The sequence below is a fragment of the Lutra lutra genome, chromosome 3, assembly GCF_902655055.1.
Source record: "Lutra lutra chromosome 3, mLutLut1.2, whole genome shotgun sequence".
NCBI classification, from domain to species: Eukaryota; Metazoa; Chordata; class Mammalia; order Carnivora; family Mustelidae; genus Lutra; species Lutra lutra.
Genome location: NC_062280.1, coordinates 167315983 through 167341127, shown reverse-complemented (window position 1 = coordinate 167341127; position 25145 = coordinate 167315983). Strand labels below are relative to the sequence as shown.

The following is a 25145-nucleotide window of genomic DNA, read 5'->3' as shown; positions in this document are numbered from 1 at the left end:
AACACGTTCACATGAGAACCTGTACAAATGTTCAGATGTTCATAGTAGCACTATTCATAATAGCTGAAAAGCTCATCAGCTAATAGGAAGTGTGATCTTTAGGATGGAATATTATTCAGCTATGAAAAGGAATGAAGTATTGATATATATAGCTACCATATGGGTGAACCTTGAAAACTTTATGCTAAATTTAGGACAGGGGCGCCTGGGTGGCTCAGTGGTTAAAAGCCTCTGCCTTCAGCTCAGGTCATGGTCTCGGGGTCCTGGGATCGAGTCCCACATCGGGCTCTCTGCTCAGCGGGGAGCCTGCCTCCTCCTGTCTCTCTCTACCTGCCTGCCTCTCTGCCTACTTGTGACCTGTCAATAAATTTAAAAAAAAAAAAACAAAAAAAAAAAAAAAACAAAACTCTTTAAATTTAGGACAGAAGCCAGACACAAAAAGCCACATACTGTATGATTCTATTCCTACTGAATGTGCAGTATAGGCAAATCTATAGAGATGAAAATAGATTAGTCGTCACCAGGGACTGGGGGTGGGGGAAGGTGGTGTGATTGCTCATTAGTATGACATTTCCTTTTGGGGTGATGAGAATATTCCAGAACTAGGCAGAGGTGGTGGTTCCATATCATTGTGAATGTAAGGAATGTGACTGAATTGTACAGTTTATAGGTTATGTGAATTAAATCTTAAAGTTATTAACCAAAAAAGGAAGAAGGAGCCCAAGGTTAAGAAGTATTAAAGATGTACTAGATGTTGAGTTAGGTTTACATGACTCCTGGCTAATTGTTCTGACAGCTCCACATTTAAATTATGGGAATCTGAAAATCAAAGAGATTAAATGTCTAAAATACCATTGCTTATAAGTTATAATTCAAAGCTAGATTTTTAGATTATGGTCTCTGCTGTTTTCTATCGGAATAGCAACAAAAAGTAAGATTCTCATTTTCTTTTTTCCTTAAAGATAATAATATGAGCTTATTGATCATGAAACTTTAGGGTTCTATGTATTAAAACCCCGGTTCAAATTTCAACATGTTTTTCTCTGTTTTTAAGTCCATACTGCCCTTTTGTTCTCCTTGTTTAACATAAATAGTCTACCTAGTGCAGAAAGAAATTTATGAGACACATTTAAAAGTCCTATATAAAATTTAAACTGTATAGTTGAGGGTTGGGATTGCACAATTAAGGTAAAAAATAAACACACCAAATCCTAGGCTGTTGTGGTTAAGTTTCCTGGTGGCCAAAGCAAAAAAAGTAAATAGGGTAGGAATTTTAGTCTATTTGGTAAGGGGGAAAAAAAGAATATCAGTGTTGCCAAGCAAATTTTCCTACATACTAAGTAAAAATTATGACACAGATCTTTCCACAACCTCGTTGGAGAGTAGAAAAGTCCTAGCATGAGAGGTTAGGAAGCTGGGCATCTGGTTCCAACTCTGCCAGTCTTTAGCTGTGTGGCTGTGATGTGGTAATTCATCAACCTGCTGAGCCTGTTTCCTCATGTTCCAAATGTCTTTCATTTTTAAATTTTATTTTTTTATAAACATATATTTTTATCCCCAGGGGTACAGGTCTGCGAATCGCCAAGTTTACACACTTCACAGCACTCACCATAGCACATACCCTCCCCAATATCCATAACCCCACCCCCCCTCTCCCAACCCCCCTCCCCCCATCAACCCTCAGTTTGTTTTGTGAAATTAAGAGTCACTTATGGTTTGTCTCCCTCCCAATCCCATCTTGTTTCATTTACTCTTCTCCTACCCCCTTCCAAATGTCTTTCAAATATGAATGTGGGTCACCTTCATATATACTTTCTTATTTTTTCAACATTAATTTGGGAGAGTATTTGAAGATTAAAGTTTTCAGGAAAGGAAATTAAAAGGTAAAATGTTGCTTCCATTAAATGAGAAGATTTTTGTTTTTCTCCAGAGTTCAAGCACGTGCTATTTTGATGTTAGGAGAAATGCCTGTTTGTGACGCCAGACAGCCCTACTCGCCAACAAAAACTCAAGTGCAACATTACCAATGAAACCTACTTGGTCTTGTTATTTACATATCCCATACGAGCTATAAAAACTGTTTCAATAATTTATGTAAGCTTAAGTACCAGATAGTTAACTGATAAAATTTCAGTGTTAATAAAAGAAATCTCTAGTGTAACATAGACCTGGTTAATGATCAGCATAAAATAGATGGAGGCCTGTTTTGGTGGTCACTTCAAAAGCTTATTTATGGTTGCATTATAATATCTCACTAGAACTGTATATTTGAAACATTTTAGATATATATTAGTATTTAAGACACAGAGTTTTAGGGATGCCCTGGTGGCTCAGTCAGTTAAGTGTCTGCCTTCAGCTCAGGTCATGATCCCAGCATCCTGCTCAGCGGGGAGTCTGCTTCTCCCTCTGCCTCTCTCCCCATCCACCCTCCCCACCCCATTCATGCCTGCTCGCTTTCTCTCTCTCAAATAAATAAAAAATTTTTATTTGAAAATTTAAAAAAAATAAAACACAAGAGTTTTATATATACTGCCCTTACCTGGGAGACCTCCATATGGCTATCTTGTTAGTCAATCTGCCTGATAATAAGATCCTTCTGATAGAGAAAAACTAAGTCCTTTATATAAAATTCTGCCCGAGGCCAGCGTTATGGTGAGACTCCAGTGTCAACATTTCAGTAAAGTCCTCCCAGGGTTGACTGTGCTCCCCAAACTCCTTCCTTCCTTTCCCTTCACCCTTTCAAGCATCTGTTGCTGTGCCCGCTTCAGGGGGGAACGCCGAAGATTATATCTGCATTCTTGAGGAGTTCAAGGTTTCTCTTCAATTAAATAGCTAGAACTTATTTTTTTAACTTAGTAAAATAAATGGAAAGTACGACTCTTACAAGGCAACCGCCAGTGGTAGGGCTCAAGGCAAACTGAGGACAGGGACTGTCTTTAATTCAGATGAAAATACTGCTGCAGGGCAGAGGGTGGGGGATGGGGTAACTGGGTGATGGACATTAAGGAGTGCACGTGATGTAATGAGCACTGGGTATTACATAAGACTGATGAAACACTGACTGATGAATCACTTTCAGAACCATTGGTTCTGAAACCAGTAACTTTATATGTTAATTAATTGAACTAGAATAAAAATGTTTTAAAAATTCAGATTAAAATAATAACTTAGTAAATTGAAGGTTCAAATGATCCATTCAGCTACACCTGATGGCATAAAACATAATTTAAACCCCATTGTTTTTTGAAGAAATTCTGCAACAAGTTCATCTGAATATTTCAGTATGTGATATGTCTTCTGTTCAGTGTCCAGAGTAGTTCAGAAATCCACACTTGTTTCAGCTTGTATTATGGATTGATTTTATGGGGTAAAGTCTTTGCAAGTCATGCATTGTTCCCCCAAAGTAACTATTTTGAGTAGATACTATATATCGAGAATGGATCTCTTCTGTTAACACACTAGCTCCTCTCGGCTTATAATCTAAATTCATCATAAGTATGAAAATAAAACCAATCACAGCTAATGCCATTAAAGGTTCATTTTTCCCCCCATTTTATCTTTAAGCCTTTTGTTATTGCAGCTTCTGAACTTACTGGCTAAACTACCGTGATCAAAAAAAAAAAAAAAAAAAAAAGGCAGAAAGATAAGCCTGTAGCAGTTTTGAGTATTTTAATGGTCTAGCAAGTGATGAAGAACACTTAGTGGCAGCTGCTATATTTAAGTAAAAACTGTGATACACTGAGTCTGTCTACCCACCCCAAAAAAGCTCATTCGGAAACCTATTATCTGTAATTAGTAGGAAATTTTCCTTATTAACACAAAACAATAATTAGAACTACATTTTGGACATATTCTGTTCGTATGAAAAAAAAAGTGCCAAAATCTAGTTGAATATATAGTAAGATTGAGCTTGTTGACCTATTTTAGTGAATGTATTACTCTTGATTTACACAGTTTGTGAAAGTGGCATATTTTTATTGAATCCAGATTTGAACGTGAAGTGGTCTGATGCCTTCATCACAGCCTCTGGAAAGGATGGCAACTGCTGATCTGACAATTTCAATCTGTTATCAGAAGTAGTTTTCCATAGGAAACCGTAGGCGGCAAGAGAAAAGAGGGGAAAGGAAAGATTTCTTCACGCTGGTAAATCTGTGCTGCCTTAAGGTGTAGCTTCTGGGAATTAGGGAGTGTATCTAAATAGCACCTTTTCCCCAGTTAATATCCTAGGAAAGAAACTGATGTGGTTTGATAGCAGCTAGACAGAATCAGTTATCATGTGGCAAGATTTAATACAAAGATTGCTGCTTCTGAGAGCCATCTACTGGCTGAGAGAAGGCCTGCAAAAGAAAAAAAAAAGAAAGAAAGGAAGGAAGGAAGGAAGAAAAAGAAAAAAATGCAACTGTCTGGCTTGTCCAAGCAAACAGAAGCTCTATGACCAAGATTTCTGTAATGCCTTGGTTAACAACTAAAAGTCTCATCAGCTGCTTTTCTGGCTTCTGGCCTCAATATTTCATTCCCAACATGGTGTTTGATTTGCTAACAAGGAAGTAGTTCGTTCTCACATGTATCCTGTGGCAGAAAGTAATTTACAATTCCAGTAAGTACTGTGTTCTGTCCAATTCAAAATAATTTGAAGACAAACGTTCGAAAACGGTACAAAGTAGATTTTTAAGACTGAACGTTCCCCCTTCCCTTAAGATAACTGTCATGCAGCTGATTGAAAATCATTTTTGGTATCATGGTTAATAAACAGGAATGGCAGGGGAAGACCTAGTTCTGTGGCCATGCTGGTCAAGGGAGACAAAATCGGGTTCCACTGGAAGACTCAGCCTTCTAAAAACATGACCTTGGCAATAAATATTTTTTTCACAGCAACTCAGGCAAGTGTTTTCTTAGGTTGATTAATAGTAAATAATGATACTGACTGCCTCGACGGGCAGCATTTATAAAGCTGTTTACCTTAAAATTCTCAAGAAAGAAGTGTACACTTTATTATAGCAGACTCCATGTAAGAATGCTTTTATGTTTTTGCCCTTTTTTTTTTCCTATCCTCGAATGAGGGGGAAACTTTAAATGACACAGATTATGTTGTTGCATTTTCCTGTTTTATCTTTTTTTTTTAAGTTTTTATTTATTTATTTGACAGAAATCACAAGTAGGCAGAGAGGCAGGCAGAGAGGGGGGAAACAGGCTCCCTGCTGAGCAGAGAGCCCGATATGGGGCTCGATCCCAGGACCCTGAGATCATGACCTGAGCCATATACAGAGGCTTAACCCACTGAGCCACCCAGGAGCCCCTCCTGTTTTCTCTTATGCTGGATGATATTAACCTGAATCTGAGTCCGTAGGAAGTAGTAACTAAGATTGGGTCCTAGAGTCAGCCGCTTGGGTTCAAATCCTGGTATAGTGTGGCCACCTACTTTGTCTTACCCTCCCACTTCATTTCTCTGCCTTGGTTTCCCCACCTTTAAGCGAGGGACACCAATCACACCGACCTCGCAGAGTTGCTTTAAAGTTGAAAGCATTTAGAGCCGAGCTGAGCATTTAAAGCATGTGTGCTCGGCCTTCCGTAACTGTCAGCTGTCACGTTATCTGCAGCCTGCTCCTCCCAGTTGAGGTTGAACCTGTGAACTTGCGAAACCACCCGCTATTCCACTGTTTTCTGCTCTTTTTTGAAAATTTGGGATGTGCATGTCCTCTTTCTCTTTTCAGCCTTAGAAGAATGTCCTGGCTTTTTTTTTTTTTTTTTTTAAAGCACCTATAGAAACTTCAATTTCATTGAAGGGCATATCATCACACTAAGGTCACATGTGACAAATAGTCTTTTATTACCTGCTGATTACAGTTAACCTTAATTTCTTTCATGGCAGCCGTGCGGTGCCTTCTATTTAAAAAGAGCTGTTCCTGGATGTGACTTCTCGAGCCTCTCTGGGTTTAATTCTAATTTAACTTGCCATTTCAAGCGGGACTGTTGTGCAACTGAAGTCATGATTCACTCATTTGTTCTCTCTAGATCTCATTATTACAACGCAGTGCCTGGGAGGCCACCCCCGGCGCTCATTCACTACTCCAAATGGTCTAACCGTCTGGGGAAGGGAGTGGGCCTATAGTTATTGTTCTTGTGAACTGTGCAGATGCCTTCACACTGGCGGCGGAGGTAGCCCTACCATTTTCATCATGTCAGCTTACTGTGAAGGATTATTGGAAGAATCCTATGTTGGTACACGCGGCGTTTCCACCTTTGGAACAAGATCGGCTTTGGAAGCATAGAACCGGTTTGCATGTATTTGGGGATACCTGAAGGGCCATCTGAGTGAAGGGCATGTTGCTCAGAGAACATAGAAAGGGCAGGATAGACGCACCCGGAGAGCACTGATAGCTGTTCTGTTACTGAATGCCCACGCGTGTGGGCCTTGGAGTGGGATGGGACAGGAGGAGATCGCCAAGAGTAGGATCATTGTTCACCCTCTCCTGCTCAACTCATGCTTGCTGGGATCAAAGGGAAGATTTTTATTCATTCACTGGCATCCTCTACACATTCAGAGGGATCTCAGTGGCCTTCCCCTGAGAATTATAATTGTAAGGAATGCTTTAGAATGCCGTCCTCTGGAATTTAGGGCAAAGAACTGAGACACTTATGTGCATGTGGTTTTAATGGTTACCCAGACTCTCTGATATTCAGTAGCCACTTTTTATATAGTGTTTAAAGTATGAAGTTTAGGGAAATGAAAGTAAGAGTGAAGAATTGAGTGACCATTATCTGAAGACTTGCAGTAAAAGAATCCTAGTAAGGATTAATTAACCAATGAGTGATTAATTGCTTGATTGATTATATTAAATTAAAAATTAGGAATACTTGACTTACTACACTCATCCGTTTATTCATTCAATTTAGCAAACATTGCTGGAATGCCCACAGTGTTCTAGTCTCTAGAGATACTTGGCCCCAGTACCTTGACTGCCATGAACTTGGGTTGACCAAACCCCCACCTTCAATTGATTGTCTTCCCCCTCCAGTGCCTGCCCTCTGTGGGTTCTTGCGTGGACCCCCAACATAGCAGCAGTCCTGCATGGAGTTAGAGTGTCCACCCATCTTCCTGTGTTCTTTAAGTTCTTCCGCCATTTTGTTCTCTGTCTACCTCAGCCCACCTCTTCTTACATTTCTGCAAAGATCAAATAAGTGCTTCTGAAAGGCACAGCCTGGCCAAAGGTTCTTCAGCATCTTCTGAGGATGCCTCTGCTGTTTTAAAAGGGGAGACAGGGAAAAACTTAACCCAAGCTAGCTCTGCTGGGTCTGGCTGTTCGTGGTACTTACCTTTTTAATTTTTTTTTTAAATTTTTATTGCATAGATACCTTGAGGGGATGGTTCTTCATAATATCCTAAAATATTTTACTTTAAAATGAAGAAAGTCAATGTGTGAAGTTTTATAGCATTAAGGCCATCCCCAAACATGTCTTTCTTTCGGTGTAAATTCAGGAGTCTCAGTGAAGTACTATCACGCCATTCTGTGGCCTTAACCTTCCTTAACCACCTGTTGAATGGCTCCATGATGGATGGACCATAGAGCAGCCTCACTTCCTTGGTCCCTTAAAGACCTGCTTAGTACTTACTTGGTTTTAAGTTCAGATTTTTTACTTTCTCTCTATATACAAATACATAGCAAAGCAAACAGCTAAAATAAACTGCAGACAAAACAACGTATTATGTGATTACACATAGCTATATTTATACTTATTAGTCTGTAGAAAGTACTGTACAACATACACCGTTCTGATTATAGACTTTAAGTTATAATTTGAAGGAAATAGATACCATATCATTTTCTCTTGATTTAAAAGATGTCAAACATATCATGACACAGAAATCTCTATTTTTGAGGCCCCCAAGGACCAAGATCCGTATTTATTTTCACGACTAGATATTCAAGAAATGAACTGCTGTTGTCCTGTCTTCACACGTACAGTTTTGTTCACCAGAAACCCAGCGTAGGCCGAGCATACCTTGGCAGGAGCGACCAAAGCTGTTCCTTTGTGGGGCAGGCCAATCACACTATTTTGACTTTTTCACAATAGGCTCCAGTTGCCACAACTGAGTCAGTTATGTGGAAAACCACAAATCCACATTGATTCGTAGGAAGGCTCGAAAAAGTGGCTTAGCCATCCCGTATTTTCTGTCATTCTATTAATAAAGATCTTGTCTTAAATTCTTCAAGGCACAAGTAGAAAAACACCACTTATATTTTGTCTTAGCTAATAAAAGAAAGCTTTGGCAACTGAATCTGTTATTTGTACAAGTGAGAAGATACATTGAAAACTTCAAAGGTGCATATGTAGAAGGAAACATTGAGGGGGAAGAAAAGTTCACTGGAGCAATGTTACAGTGAAGTTTCAGAAATAACCTAAATGTCTATCGCTTAAGAAATAGACTTTAAAACTCTCAGTTGAATATTCACTGGACTGTTCCCATGTTTCATCTAAGTCATGCATCAACCACTGGCCCCAAATACAACCCCTGTTTTATGAATAAAGTTTAATTAGAACATTAGCCATACTCCTGGTTTACATATTGTCTATAGCTACTTTCATGCTACAAGGGCAGAGTTGATTTATGACATAGACTGCATGACTTTCAAAGTCAAAACCAACTATTTGCTATTTAGCCATTTACAGAAGAAGTTTACCAACCTCTGATCTAAGTTAAAAGTACCACATATTGTAAAATGCACCACTGCTCTATGTACTACTAATAATTAGTAGTATTAGCTCTATGTACTACTACTAATAATAATACTAATAATAAAAAAATAATTTTATGCCAGTTAAACTATGACAAGCCATCAGTTTTATAAGAAGCATCTGATTTTAGAGACATCAAAATATGAAAAAAATCATCTTAGAATAGATGAGTTGTGGATATAGCACTCGAAGTAAATAAATGACAGTGTTGGTATAAACCAGGATAATCTTACATGCTTAATGGTGAGTGAGCAAAAGGCAAGTGTAGAGAAATTCGCAAAGTGATGTGAACTATATAATGGTATCTCTATGTCTCTCTTTTTTTTTTAAGATTATTTATTTATTTGACAGAGAGAGAGATCACAAGTAGGCAGAAAGGCAGGCAGAGAGAGAGGGGGAAACAGGCTCCCCGCTGAGCAGGGCTCGATCCCAGGACCCTGAGATCATGGCCTAAGCCAAAGGCAGAGCCCCAACCCACTGAGCCACAGAGGTGCCCCTCTACATGTCTCTTAAAGAACAAAACATTGTTAGGAGCTTCTATGACTGTGGGTTTGTATAGGTAAGGATAATTGGAACGAATTGAAAGAATTTAAAGAAAATGTATGACAGGTTTTCCATGGGAGGAGGAGGAAGGGATTGAGGGTGGGGTTTTCCTTTTACCTGTAATCGGCTTAAGTGAAGCGTAAATGTCACTTTCTTCAAAGAACTCTTGCTCAGTCCTTCAGTTTTTTGTAAGAGGTAATTTATGAATAAACTTTAATTTTGAAAAACATCAAAACATGAAAAAGCTGGAAGAAAATATGTCCAATATGAGCAGTGGTGAATTTTTTACATTAGAAATAGGTATGATCGCGTTTGTGTTATATTTTGTGATCATAGTAAAGAACTTCATGGGTAACTGAAAACGATTAGTCATATACTTCGTTTCTACCTCAATCAAAAGAGATTAAAGTTTGAAGAGGTACATGTTAATCAATTACCTGACGTTACAAACTAATCCTGTTTTTCTACTGTGGCATTAAGATTAAACACTGTGCAAGTCGGGGCCAAATTTCATAGTTGAAACTTTTTCTCCTAGTGGTGGTACAGCTAATCTTTAAATACAATGTGCTTGATTCCTCACCATGAAAAACCACCAACTGGAAAAGTTAAATGTCAGGTGCATTTCACTGAACAGAAATAGCTTGTCATGACTCATGTTATTGATGTACTGATGTCATTTCTTTCAGCCTGACCTCACTTGTTTTGAAATGTACCTGGTGATTTTACTCGATTTTCTATGCTCTCACGTGCAGTTCAGACCCCCCGTGTTGCTTGCGGAATGCCCTCATTTTGTCTGTCTGTAGCTGAGCTTCCAAAAATACTCTGTGTCCTTCAGTAGGATTCCAGATTGTTTCTTTCGATAAGGAAGATCTACTCACTTACCACTGATTTTATGGAGTTTTTGTTTCTGTCTTGTTGTTTTAAGCATATCTTTGTCCGTGGAGGAGTGTTTTGTCAGAAGTAGGCCAAGCTGCTTGCCTTCGAGATTAAGACATAAACCATGTCCAAGAAAGTGATGGTGGGAAATGGGGCCGTAGGACCTCGAGTCTGTAGCAAGCGACGACAGGCTGGGGCTGGGGTCTCCTGTCACTAGCACGAAGAAGGAGAGCTGTGCTGGTCACCGTTTAACCGCACTGTTTCTTTCTCCAGTTCAATCTCACCATTTAGTATTGAGAGCACAAGACGCCAGAGACGGTCTGAATCCCCAGACTCCAGGAAACGGCGTATCCACAGATGTGATTTTGAGGGATGCAACAAAGTATACACAAAAAGTTCTCACCTGAAGGCTCACCGAAGGACACATACAGGTACGCTGTCGCAGGGCTCCTCTCTGGGCGGGGGTGGGGGAGATGGAGGATCAGGGAAAGTCCCAAAGGGGCCACTGTTCGACTTCGGGGTCCTGAGTGCCCAGGAATGTGGTTTATACTCGCTCCTTATACTGCGATCTAAAGTTGACTTCCTGTCTGAGGGGAGTGCGTTCCCCTGTCTCAGTTGAAAAAGACTTAAGTCTTAGTGACCTTAGCAAGGGTGAAGTTCATCGTCTATGTCTTAAGGACCTTTACGGTGGTAGGACACAGTGATGGAGCCTTTTTTATAATCAGTGTTGCCACGTAACCATTATCTAGTTTCTCAGATTCTAAAAGGTCCGCAAAGCACACTCAAAAAGGCTGAGCAAAATTGTCCTATCCTCTTAAAGGTAACTTTTTTTTTTTTAAGATTTTATTTATTTGACAGAGAGGGACACAGCAAGAGAGGCAACACAAGCAGGGGAATGAGAGGGAGAAGCAGGCTTCCCACAGAGTGGGGAGCCTGATGTGGGGCTCGATCCCTCGACTCTGGGATCCTGACCTGAGCCGAAGGCAGCTGCTTAATGACTGAGCCACCCAGGCATCCCTAAAGGTAGCATTTTAAGCACCACTTAGATCATGTTTTTCTCCCCTTGGTCTCTTCCCCCAAATAACCAAACAAATGAACCAAAAAATATGTATATAAAATTGACATATATGTATATATGTGTGTGTGTGTGTGTGTGTGTGTGTATAAATTACTGTAAGGAATGTAAGAAATATTTTCATGTGATTCCATTTGATTTTCACTGGTATTTTATATATAGAGGGAGGACTTCTAATATTCAGTTTAGAGAGAAAGAAATTGAGATTACACACAATTTACTGACTCTTGTCACCATCCACCCCCCCCCCCAAATCCGTCCACCTCTCCATCCATCCACATACCCATCCGTGTACTCATCCATCTACCCACCCACCCAGGAAATAACCTAGTGACTCTTTCCTTAGCCCCCTACCCACCCCTTCTGTCCTGTGCCTTATGTGTTCCTTAGCCAACATCCCCAGCCTCCTTGGCTCCTGGGTCCTGTTGGAAGCCCCCAGTGGGGGGCTCTGGGAAGAGACTGAAGGTAAGGAGAGAGCCCCACAATTACACTACCTTTTCTAGGAAAAGTGGGGACTGGAATGTGTAAAGCTCAAGGGAGCAGATAGGAGAGGGAAAGTCATTCCTACACACTCCTGGTAATTTCTGGTACCAATGGGCCGCGGGTCAAGCAGGCTGAGTCCAGGGACTGTCCTTGATGGGCACCAGACACCAGCATCTGCCTCTACCTGGAAACTTCACGTGGAACAGACTCCCACTGAGATCTGTGAATAGTATTACATCTCAAAATATACTAAAATAATCACACTATGAACACCATTTCCTGACTGAGGTAGCAAACTCATGTAAGCCAGTGTTCTTCATCATGTCATTGCCGTTTACTTCATGATGTCATTGGACAGTTTCTAAAGCTGCTGGACAGAGACTGCGCTGTGACTCCGCACGTCGAGACAGGCATCATTTGTGTGTGTGATGCACTGCTGGTGTAGGAGGCTTGTCTGAACTCAAAAACACGTTGCAGGATCTGGAGTTTACTTTTGCTCTTCTAATGTAGAACATATACTTCGAATACCTCTCCCAGTTCAAGGCATTGTGCAAACTGCCTCTTCATCTCTCATCCCTGCTCCCAGTCCTTTTCCTTTTTCTGCTTAATTCCAGATTCTTGCCTTTTCCATTGATTCCGAGCCTCCCCAGGAGAGGTTTTTATCTATCTCTCTGGCACTATTTTTGAATCAATTTCTTTACCATTTAGGCCAAGAATGAGTATAAAAACATGAGGGTCAAAGAAGCATGCTCCATCCTGTCAGTAGGTAATGAACAGCAATCACAGTCGTAAGTGTGATCAGGTCACATGACTCACTTTTCATGGGAGCATTTCTGTTTAAAAAAAAGAAAAAGGGAAGAGGAAGCTTTCTTCCGTAAATCATCGTATGTTTTGAGTTATTCCTTGAACTTTCTGAGGTACGTGTTAGCCTCATCTGTACACAGACACCTCTGTTCCATTATCCAAGTGATGCACAGTGGACAGGAGGAAAGCAAACCCAGGACATTCGGGTTTGTATCTTACAGGTCAGTTAACATAAAAATGAAAGTAGGGGAGGCATGATGTATGCGTTACCATTCAAAGCAATATAAACTTTGAATGTTGAAGCAACACTAATTAGCTTAGGTTATTAATAAGATGAAATCATAGACTCCTAGGGTCCGCATCAACCTTATATGCCACAGAGTCTACTTTGTTGCCTAACTTTGGAAATCCCTTGGGTGTCATCGCTCACAAGGAACAAGTCCCTGCGACGCCGTTTTCTGCGCACGTACACGTCTTCTGTTTTATTTGATCCTTCACAACACCCGTGGCCGCAGCTGTCATTATCCCCTTTGTGCAATGGTGGCTCCTGGTCAGGTATTGTTCCCACAGGGGTGAGCTCACTCCTCCGCAAGACAAGCTGGGTGAAATTTCTGAGGGCAGAGTCCTCATCTCATCAGTATGGAGTGGCCTGTTAGGGCCTTGTTTGGCTCCCAGTACCTTCAGGTTGAATGGAACAGCCCCAACTACCTGTTCAACCAGAGCTCTCACTGTGACTCCCTGGCCCCAGTGCCCCTCCCCGGCATGAACCACTGGCATCTTCATTTCTCCAAATCAGGTACCCCCAGTTGTCTTAGCCATCTTTTTCTAGATATCGTCCCACTTGTCACTGTGTCTTTTCAAGTTTTCACACCGCAAGTTGAAGGGAGAGATCTTGTGAATGGGCACCTCTTAAAATGTAAAAATAGTATTAAGTCCTCTAGCAGTTGACTCTCTCTGTTAAGTCCTCTAAATCAAAGACTGCTGAGATCTACATCTTGTCCCTCCCTTATACCTATACGGATTTTTTGTTAAACCTCAACACGCAATGTTGCGTTGATAGTTGACCTGTCCCCCCCGGGACGGCTCCCTTGGGAGTAGTGCATTTCCTCTCACTGGACATGTTTCGCTGCTGGCTGGCTGATCTTTTGTGGGAGATACAGAACAGAACCAGTATTCTGAGGGCTGTGGATGCCCTTTCAAGTCTGGGAAATAGTGAGTCTACATCCATTTAGTTGACTTGGGCCCGTTCTTCTAAGAAGTTGAAATGACTTTGAAACCTCTCCCCGCCCACCTTGCATTTAGTATTTTAGCTCTCTCCTTCAACTTTTCCATTTTTGCCAGATATTAAGTAAGACAGGTTAAAGGAAAAGGCTCTGAGATGTGATCCCAGAGACTTCCATCTAACTGGGTCCTAATTCGTTAACCAGTAGCTAAAAAACCACCTAACTATCCTACCTCTAGTCCTTCTTTCCCTGTATCACAGCTACATCAGCAAATTCCTTGTGAAATTCCTACTCCAAACCAAGACATGCCACATCCATTCATCCACTTAACAGAGAGACATTTACTCCTCAAGACATATCCTCCTAAATTATCAAGTAATAGTCCTTTTAAAAATAACGAATGAAACTTGGTTCAAAGTGAGCCCTTGTGTGTTTCTATTTATAATTCTATGCAAGATTTCTCAACCTTTTGTTCAAAATGAAATCAAAACTAGTTGTAGAGGGATTCAGGTTGGCTTGCTTTGCTTTTAATAAGTTCTCAGCCATACCTTTGCTTCAGGCATTTTGAGTAAGTTATTTTTGTGTGACCAGTAACAATGAATGTTGAGCTTGGGATTATAACAGATGACTTATGAGAAGTACGCACGCTATGGGAGGTGAGCAAGTAGCAATAAGAAATTTCCTTTGATAAAGTCATGTTAATTTTACCTTTAACACTTGATCTTTTGTGCTTTATTAGTATGTAATCAATCATCTCTTTAGAATTTGCAAAGTAAATTAAATACAGTTGAAGAAGTGTGAAAGAGTGCCTTTTTAAATTTGGAAATAATTTTGTTTTAATTTGGAAATAATTTAAGTGTATTGTCATGGCCATGCAGTTTAGATAATAATGTAAAGATCTGAGCAAACACTTTTAACTACCTTTGCTAACATTTGCCTGTGGTGAATTATTTAAGGTGTGGTAAAAAGGAGAAAAAATTTATGTATCTCAGCAATCCTGTACCCATGGTTGTCAGCAGGTACCTTGTTCCTATTCACTGGTATAAATTGTGTCTCCCCTACATGGAGCAATGTACAGTCTATTTAAGTACATATGTACTATAATTAAATTAATGGTCATTTAAACCTTTGTTATGCATAACTAGCATGTACTGTGTATTTCCCTCACTTCATTTTAAGATTTGTATTGCTTATTAAATGACTTAAATATCAATTTTAGAAGGAAGTAGTCTTATGAATCTGGTATTGCTGTTCACAGTTCTCTTATTTTCTAAAAATATATGTCCCAGTATTTCTAAAATGCAGAACAAGCAAGCAACATTCAGGCATCAATGATTCCTGTAGCCACTAGATGGCACACGACAACCAGCTGTTGGGTTTCGTCTGGGAGGGTCTGAAAGTCAAGGAGAGCTCTCTCTCTGGTGGCATGGGGGCCAGGACATAATGATCAGTGTCCTGTGAAATATGGCCATTTAATGATGAACAAAGAAAAGAAAATATAAAGATAAATTTAAAGCCAGATTTTTAAAGGAGTAATTAACATATAAAAATATTCAGTTTCGAATGACTCTGGGAGTATTTTATATTCCAGCTTGATACCCTGCTCTCCAAAAATCCGTGGGGCTTGTTCAGTCACTGTTGTCTAATATTCATTTTAATCCCTATGTAATGTACGCCTAAATTTTAAAAATTAGTAACTGTCAAGCAAACACATTTCTTATCTCTCTGGCTTCATCAAAAGTGAGTCCTATCTGAATTTTACACTTCAAAGACATTAACTCATATGGATGCTTTAAAATTATTAACCACCTGTGATTTAAGTCTCTAAAACGTGTCCTTCCCTACCTTTTATAAATGAAGGAAATGCTGTATGATTTAGCTCTTCCCTTGAGGAATGATGCCTTTGTAATTAATATCAGATAATGATGGTGCATTTGGAACACACCCGTGTGCACACACACACATTCAGACACACACATCAATCCTAAATGCTTGCAGATTCCATGCCTTCTCACTTTTTTACTCGCCTCATCACTTTTCACTGCTATTCCTACATTTCTTTCTTCTGATTTGACATTATGTTGAACTGGGTGAGATTCTGAAATGGTTTGATGATATTCCTACAAAGAAATTCATGAGCTCTGTGACAGCTGCACATATTAGTGGCCTTTCTTGTGGTCTTGTAGTTGCTCGATCAGGTGGTGGGGTGCTGCTCCTACTCCCACATCTGTCTTCATTAATTAAATAACTCACTCGTATAAAACTGTGTCAGGCCTGCTGTCTAGATTTGTTGTTAGATAAAGCATCAGGCTTAGCGATGCCAAGATAATTAATCACTTAAGAGCAAACTGAATTTTTCAGGTAAAAATCCTTACCAACAAGTTGTTGGTAAGTCTTGGCCAAACCACGCGTAAGTCTGAGCATACTGCTACTTGCTGAGAAACAGGAAACTATAGTAGGACTAGAACCACCTTTGAAGTCAGCAGATGAGAGTTTGAATCTGGCCTTGACCCCTAACTGGTGGGCAAACTTAGATAAGCTACTCACTCTGTGAATCTCAAGTTTTCTGTTTCATTTTTATCTTTGAACATAAACATAGCACTCTTTGATATAATTACTCCAGGGGACCTCGGTTTTATATCCCCAGGAAATACAGTGACTAAGCCATTGGAGGGACTCGGTGTTCAACTGAAATTGTATATATGAATATTGATACAGATATATGTTGTTGTTGTTGAGACCAGTAGATTCAAGGCAAAAAATTGTGCCTCATTTGGTATTCACTCATCACAAGTAGCTATAATCATGTCATCTCTGTACTTCAGACCCTACTAATTTAACATTTTTATAATTCAGAAAAAGTAAAGCGAAAGCTGTTGCCTAAACAAGTCCTCTTTATCATCATTTTGGCAAAATGATGATACACATAATCTTATAAGGAATATATTTAAAGTACTTAGTAAAAGACAGTTTTCCATTTGAATCTGTGTAGACAGAATTAACAGGACACACACTTATCGAGCATTTTCCATGTCTAAGGCATGCCGGGTTTTTTCTTGAAGAAGGCAAAAAGAGACAAAGCTCCCATCTTCAGTGAAGAGGTCCATAAGTAAACTAGATAAGATTCGCATGAACAGTCATGACAGAGGCCAAGAGTGCAAAGCCGTATAATAAAGGTAGAAGCAAAATGACAGAAGAACACGGAGCTGTCTGTTATGGCTAAGGACACTTGGGGACACCTTCCTACTCTGGGTGCAAGGCCCTTCTCATCTGACTTCTGTTCATCTGTTAAACCTCCTTTGCAGACTCTATCCCAATTTCCCTCTTTCCTCAGCCATACAAACGCATGAACCTCCAAATGTGCTAAACTCTATGGAGTTCAATCGTTCATTTTTACCCCTGACCTGAAATGGCCTGCTTAGGGCCCTCCTTTCTTCCTACTTTTTTAGAAACTCTATTAATTGTTCAAAACTGTTTTGGTGTCCCCTGGTCTGTTACGCTGTCTGACTACCCTCCCTCCCCAGCCAGGTAGAAGCCTCCATGATCCTAGAGCTCTTGGGCATTTCCATGCCCCAGCACAAAGGGAGCCATGTGGGAAACATGGCCGTAGTAGAAACAACAGGGCCCACCCTCTGATGACATGAGGGTAGGAAGAGGGAAGCTTTGAAGACATTGGTACTTCACGCTGTGGTTTAGGAGTAAGAAATGCTGTGAACAAACATGGAGACCACAGATGGGAGGGAGCTGACATTTCCTGAGAACCTGCCAGATCCCGGTACAGTGCTCAGCTCTCTTAGCGCTTGATCTGTTTCAGTCACCTCTGTATAGTCCCTGTAAGGTTAGAGCACTCACCCACTTTCATGCAGTGAACGAGCCGTGGAGCTGGTATTCAAGCTCCAGGCTCTCTAGAACCTGTCCCGTTGTCACGACACCGGGTCTCAGACACGTTCGCTAGGAAGCTGCCAGCCTCCTCTCCACGCGAGCCGCCTTGCCCCGTCAGCTAGCCGGCAGCCCGTACCTGTTCAGTGACGGTCAAGCAGGTCCTTTTGAAGTCAGAACATAACAAGGGACTTTAAATGGTCTATTTTTAAAGGTTTTCATTAATGTGAACTGGTCTTTCTTCTGAGTCTATTAAAATTTTACTTTGTTAGAAAGGCAGTGAGAAGACAAGGACCAGAAGCATTAATGATTAAATAGGCAGCTGTAGAGTGCTCGTTCGGTGGGAGGCTCTCTGCACAGGAAGGGGTCCGCTGTGAAGACAGCAGGGATTCCGAATGCAGTGGGGGAGACAGCCAGGGCCACGTGCAGTGTGCTCCGAGAGAGCCGTGGGTGAACGCGAAAGCCGGGAAGGGCGGTTGGGTCCTGCCTGCGGCTGGTGGGCCTCCCCTACCTCCTCGAGCAAGCACCGAAGTGCCCTTTCTAAAAGGGCACCTGAATCCTCTGGATGAAAAGCAAAGTGCTGTGGACCTTTCGCACTTGTTTTCATTTGTGGAGGCGTTACTTCAACCTGTCCTAGAGAGTGACCGTGTAGAAACATGCTGAGCCTGGATTTACCATTATCTGCTTGCAGGTGCCGATGCCGCGCATATTTCACTTGACTTGGTTTTGAAAGTGTTAACCTTAGTTTGGTGTGCCTGGGTAACTCAGATGGTTAAGCATCTGACTCTGGATTTTGGCTCAGGTCCTGATCTCAGGGTCGTGAGACTGAGCCCTGCACTGGGCATGAACTGCACCGGGCATGAGACCTGCTTAAGATTCTCTCTCCCTCCCTCTCCCTCTGCGCCTCCCGGCACGGTGCAGGTGCCTGGATTCTCTCCCTCTTAAAAAAAAAAAAAAAAAGTGTTCCCTTATTTAAAATTTGTTTTAAAAATAAACTCATCTTTTATATAGCTTTAGAAAAGTAATGGCTTTTAAAACAGCCTTACCAATTATTACCTCAGTTAAATAAATTAATTACTAAATGAGTTCTCCTTCTTAATTCTTTTCATGTTAGTGCACAAATTGTTAATGACAGTGGAAAGTTCAAAACACCAGGGCATCTCATGACCATGCTCTGTGTTTTCCCTCTTTTACTTCTGGGTTTATTTTATCCATATTCCAGTCAAAATGGTGTTGTAAGCAGGAGTGGGATAATAGTATCCCAACCCTTGTAACTTTCTCGTGCTCCATCAAAGAATGACTAGATTGTGAGTTTGAGTCATCCTGTCCTGAATGGCAAAATTACTACTAATAAGAAATTTGTGGGTTTAATGAAATCATTAAAGATAAAAGATAATGAGGAGCTGTATCTTTGCAGAAAACATATCTACCCCTAAAGAATATAAAAAATATTTATTGTGCTTGACTATTCAATAAAAGTCTTCATAACTAAGAATGAAAAGAATTATAAATATATTGTTTTAAAGATGAAAACAATTAATGCTCATTTGAGCAGCAAAATAGAAGGCCCTATTACTCATCATGTTACTAATTTTAAAGGTTTAAAATGAGATATTTGTTTGCAGACCAGAACTTTAAATGGCACCAGTTTTAAACGAAACCTCCCAAATTTATTTTCCTTCTCAAAAATACATATTCTAATTCATTAGACTAGAAAAGATGGTAGAATGGATAGAATGCTAGCAATAGACTCCCTGCCTCACAAAATAGATTACTCTTTTTTTTTTCTTAAAGATTTTATTTATTTATGTTAGAGAATACTCGAGCTGGGAGGAGCATAGGAGAGGGAGAGAGGGAATCTCAAGCAGACTCTGCGTTGACACAAAGTGTAATCTCATGACCCTGAGATCATGTCCTAAGCCAAAAGCAAGAGTCGGACGCTTGACTGAGCCACCCAGGAGCCCCTCTTTTTTTTTTTTTTTTTAAGTAAGCTCTACACCCTATGTGGGGCTCGAACCCATAACCCCGAGGTCAAGAATCCCACGCTCTACTATCTGAGCCAGCCAGGCGCCCCCAGATTACTCTTAACTTGACTGTTTTGTGTTATATTTTTAAAAGAATGTGAGGTATTTGAATTTAAGTAGTGTCCTTCATTTAACCAACAGCATTTGTTAGCACCGAGCTGTGTCGGCCCTGGGGATATAGTGATGAAGAAAGCGCAAACCCTCCTCAGTACAGAGCTATTGAGTGGGGCAGGCAGACAGGAAAACCAGCAATCACACTAGGGTGTGATGAGAGTTTAGTATGGGTGTGTCCCGGGTCCCAAGGGCTACATGATCAGGCTGTGTTTGAGAAAATGTTCCTCCAAGTAGTGCAGACGGTATTGGAGGGGGTAGCACATAAGACAGGTAAACAGAACCATTAGACGTTGGTTTCAGTGGAAGGTGGCAAGACCCTAAAGAAAGGCCGCCTGCCACGGGAGGGATGAACTGGAGAGGACGGCTGGGCAGATACTTGGAAGGCAGCACCGACCGGTAGAATAGTTAGGTTGCGCAGCAGAGAGTAACAGTGAGGAGTCCAAGAAATCCCCCAGCTAGAGAGGTTCGTACTGGACTGATACCTGAGGAAGTGGGATTGCCTTTCTTTCCACTTAGCAAAACAGGAGGAGAAACTTGTCTTATTCAGATGGCAGATGCTGAGTAGAGTTTGGGTCACGTTGAGATGGCTTTTGAACTGCCACTTGGGAAATCTCTATAATGCTTAGGAGAGAGACTGAGGTGTCGATTCTTAGGAATCTTTTCCTTACAAGTTGTGGTGGAAGCCACAGGAGCCAAGGAGAACATAGGCAGGTGAGAAGTCAGTCAAAATCTTGGTAAGCCCTTATGTGACAGGTAAAGGAAGGATACTGTGCAAAAGAAACGGAAAGGAAAGTATAACCGGAAACATGGGAAAAGAAATATTGTCACTATGTGGAAATAGAAACTCAGAAGAGCCAAACAAAGTATTACCCTTAGACCTTGAACTTTTTGCTGTCAGTAAAGTATATTTTTATTATAGGATATTTTGGTTCATTTATACTTGATTTCTACATGAGAAGGACTAGTGTCTCTGTGTTAACATATTGTCTGTCCTATAAGGACTAATTCACATTTTCAGCCTGTTTCTCCAGCTCTGACCAGATAGCCTGGTTTATTAAAGCAGTGACTTAAGTGTCAAGAGCAATATAGACAAGAGGTTCAAACTGAGGGCCCTGGTGTCTGACTCCCAGGGTTCAAATCCCACCTCTACCACGTACCAACTCTGGGTGAAGTGGGGTTGGTTACTATAACTACTTCATTGGGAACTTGGTAAAGTTCACATCCGTAAAGTTCTTCAGAACAAAGTATGATGCACGGAAAGTGCTATGTGCTTTGGCACATACTGTTTTTATCAAAGATAGCCATTATGGAATTGCATGGGGAAGAAAGACCAAATCCACTTGATCTCATTTACATATTGTGAAGAAGACAGTTAATTCAGACCAGAAAATTCACAATTCAAACACAATGTGTTTGATCAACTTGATAAGGTGAAATAGGTCCAACAAATTATTGAATACTACATTGTTCTCTTTGGCCTATAAAGTAGCTTTATATTTAAAATGGTAGGAAAATCAAGATCAAATTGGTATCCAGTTACCAGAAATCCCTTAATTCATTTTTTTAATAGCAAACAGGATCTGTTTTTAACTTTATTTATGTCCTAGAAAAAAAAAATCTTGAATTTTATAACTACAAAATTAAATAACCTATCATTTCTCAGTCACTGGCTATGTGGGCTTCTTAGTTTCACAAGTGTAGGAATAGTGTGTCCAATTTACAGATGGGGAAACAGTGCTTCAGAAAGCTGAATGCTTGAGCCTGAGGTCTAATTACCGATGACTGAGCCAGGCTCTCTGCCTGATTCCAAAGCCTGTGCTATTTCCTGCGCCCTTACCGCCACCAAGAGGGAAGACAGCCTCCGTCTACCCGTCTACCCTGAGAACAAGTCAGGCACTGCATAATCTCAGCTCTAGGTTTCTGTTTCCTCATTTTAAAAGTAACTTATTTCCTCCTCTCTCTCTGCCTGCCTCTCTGCCTACTTGTGATCTCTCTCTGTCAAATAAATAAATAAAAAATCTTAAAAAAAAATTAAAAGTAACTTATTTCCTCCCAGATCTAAAATAGGGTGAACTTTTATGAACTAATGTAACAGAAACCAGAAGACAAGATAGGAATCTTGATTCTGGTCCACTCCCCCCCACCCCCCATATGCAAATACCATTCCTCAAGTGAAACAGATTGTCACAGAAAATATGTTGAGCCTTGAGTGTAATGAAGCTCATTTGTCAGCGTCTGGGGCCCCGTAACTTTATAAAAGTTAAACAGAGACACATTTCAGAAATGCACTTCTGAACTGAAAAAAAAAAAAAAAAATGCCTCTGCTTCCTGTTGCAAAAGGTGTTCCTTTTCAGTTGCTTGAGAAAATATTAGAGAGAAGCTGATGTGAGAACATGGCTGTTTTGTTTGACCCAGACTTTTTCAAAGACGCATTCCTCTCCTCCGTATTGCTCACACGTCATTTTAATATGAAAGGGCACCTGTCTTTTGTCTCAGTACACATTTACCTTTCAGCATTTCAGATGGTAAGATGGGAGGTACCTGAAAAAGTTATTTTTGTTTCGTGGGTTTTGGGAATCCATTCAATACCTGCTGTTTTCTTTAGACTTTATTATGCCTCTGCTGGGTAAATGTCATGGAAATGCATTTAGTGACTCTTAATCCTTTTCTTTAACCAAGATTGAAAGAGACAGGGGTTCTCATAATAAATCAGTTTGTTGACTGTTGCAAGAAAAAAAAAAAAACCTGACGTGAGTTTTCATTTTCTCAGGACACTTAATTAGACACCACATACACACACACACAGGCAGTTTTGCATAAAAAATTACACTTAACTTGAACCCCGAAAGTGCAGTTAAAAAGAGTGTTCTAAAACAAAACTTTGCAAACCTCCTCGTTTGATCTATTTTTTTTCCCTCTCTCTCTCTTTCATCTTTATAGGACTGTTCAACTTTAAAAAATAGAAGCTCTTGCTATTAGTTTTGGTTCACATTTTCCTTTTTCAGTGGTTCTCATAGTGTAGTCCAGGTTTTTTAAAGAACAGAGGAGGACAGATTGTGCTCAAAAAATGGCCAGATCCTTTCTTTCCTTTTTTTTTTTTTTTTTTTTTTTTAAAAACACAAAGTGTGGAAATTGCTTGGATTTGTTATGGAACATGGAGAACTTCACGCTTTAAAAACTGAAGACCTACAAGTTAGTAAACTGCTTCCCAAGGTATGGCATGGGATTAAGCTACCAATTAATCACCCAGATGGTGTCCTTCAGTTTTCCTGAGACACTAGCAACTTAATGTCTCAATTTAGCCAAGAAATATTATCTACTAAGACTTATTGGTAAAGACATAAATGATACCATTTTCTGTCATTTCATTATTTCATGGGATTAGTAGAAGAAACAAAAATCAAAGATGATCCGATGTTGGAGTCAAAACTTCCCATTATTTTGAGGGATATCAACCATGCTTTCAGAGATTTTGCCTCTCGGGATTCTAAGTGTACTTGTGAATTAGACAAAAGGAAGAAGGTGGGCATGCTATTTTTATTTTCAGCTTATTTCTAGGGAAAACAGGTTTGAATAACACATTTGCTGAAATCCAATTCAAACGCGTTGAAGGGCAGTTCACAATTCATGCAGAAATTACTGGAAATCGTGTTTACTGTCATTGTCATTCAGCGTGATGCCCAGCAGCTATGTGAGGGAGAAGCACAGACTGGGAGATGACTGACTCCTCTCATCGTCCAAGCCAACTCTCTCCATAGGAAAATTGTTGTGGAAAATACACTTAACCGTTCTGCACCTACCACGCTGACTTCTTAACGTTAAATTTAGGTTTTTTTATTTTCTAGGAAGATTTTAAAGGAAAGAAGACAGGGTGGAAGAAAGATTCTTTCTGCTCATTATATCCTTTCGGGGTTCATTTATGCATACTGCAATACATCTTACAAACATATTTATCATTTAATAAGTTTTTATTCACATCAGGAAGTTTCTGTTACCCTAATTTGCTTGTAAGATCGTATCCTTTAAACTGCTTTAAAGCACAAGTGTAAAATACAATGTATAGCTGAATACAATACAATGGTCACTAAAATTGTTCTTGTATCTACTTCTAGAACTTGACTGGCCCAAAAAGAGCATTTTTTTTTTTTTTAAATAAAATGCTAGGTAGTGGGCAGGTATAATCAAACCCTAGTTCTCTCCTGAGTGAGGGGCAGAGGTCAGCCCTGTACCTGGTCAGAGTGGCCATCTCCTCCGCCACCCCCATAGCTCAGCCTCTAATTTTGAAGAGAGATTAGAAGATAATCATTTTCTTTTTTCCCCTCTTTATTTTAAGCATGGGGAGAGAATACCCAAACTCCAGTTCTATTAATGCAGCAGTAGGGGCAAGGAATACTATGCTTAAGTTTTCATGAATATTAAAAAGAAAGTATACCTTCTTACAAGAAATTTGCAAGGAAAATTCACTTATCACTCAGTTAAGCTTACTCTTTTCTGATAGGCTTTCTCCCTCCCCACTCCCTAGTGGAAAAGGTTTACATTCTTCGTTATATGCCTTCATTCGTCGCTTAGCCCCTTAATAACTTATCAACTTACTTATTATTTGCAGTGGTTTTATTCAAGAGCGGGGACATGTCTGCCTCTGGTATTTTTGAGAGCTATTCCTTGTCTTTCTTTTTTTTATTGAGATATAACTGACATTAAATCAGCTTCAGGTGTACGACATGATTCAGTATTTGTATAGGTTGTGAAATGATTCCTACAGTAAGTGTAGGTAACATCTGTCAACACAGATACAGATGATTTTTTGTGTGTGATGAGAACTTTTCATTAAGATCTACACTCTTAGCAACTTTCAAATAAGTAATACAGTGTTACTAACTATAGTCACCCGGCTGTTTCCGTGTATTCCCATGACTTTGTTTCTCTGTAACTGGCAGTTTGTGCCTTTCGACCCGCTTTACCCGTCTCACCCAGCCTTGTCTTTCCTGATTGCTTACTGCCCTGGATTCCACCTCACAGAATACTTGGATTTTGCACTCAATTTTCCTGCTCCACCTCTGTGGGCTTACAGAAGAAAGCCTTACCATCAGTTACTGCTTCCCCTGTGCCCCATCTCCTGAAATATCCGTATTAGAAACGATGCCATACAGCTAAGCTCTTTCTGATCCTTCCCTCCTGCACCTTCCTTCCCAGACTCAGTAGAATAGTAACTGGTCAAGGTTCACAGTGACCTTGTAAAGGGGTTGTGTAGAATCATTGTTCTTTTGGTTACCAGATAAGAGTAAACTTAATTGTCTGAGTGGTAAGTGAATTTTCCTTGCAAATTTCTTATAAAAAGGTATACTTTCTTTTTAATATCCATAAAAGCTTAAGCATAACATTCCTTGC

At 40.2% G+C, this 25145-nt stretch overlaps 1 protein-coding gene across 6 annotated transcripts in view; it reads left to right on the top strand.

Annotated features, from left to right (window-relative positions):
* The window catches only part of KLF12 (KLF transcription factor 12), a 431680-nt gene that overhangs the window by 402319 nt on the left and 4216 nt on the right, over nt 1-25145 (top strand). For all 6 annotated transcript variants that reach the window (XM_047720132.1, XM_047720133.1, XM_047720130.1 and 3 more), the window contains one exon: nt 10429-10586. In XM_047720132.1, the coding sequence (XP_047576088.1) occupies nt 10429-10586 (158 nt within the window). The remainder of the gene's footprint in view (nt 1-10428; nt 10587-25145) is intronic.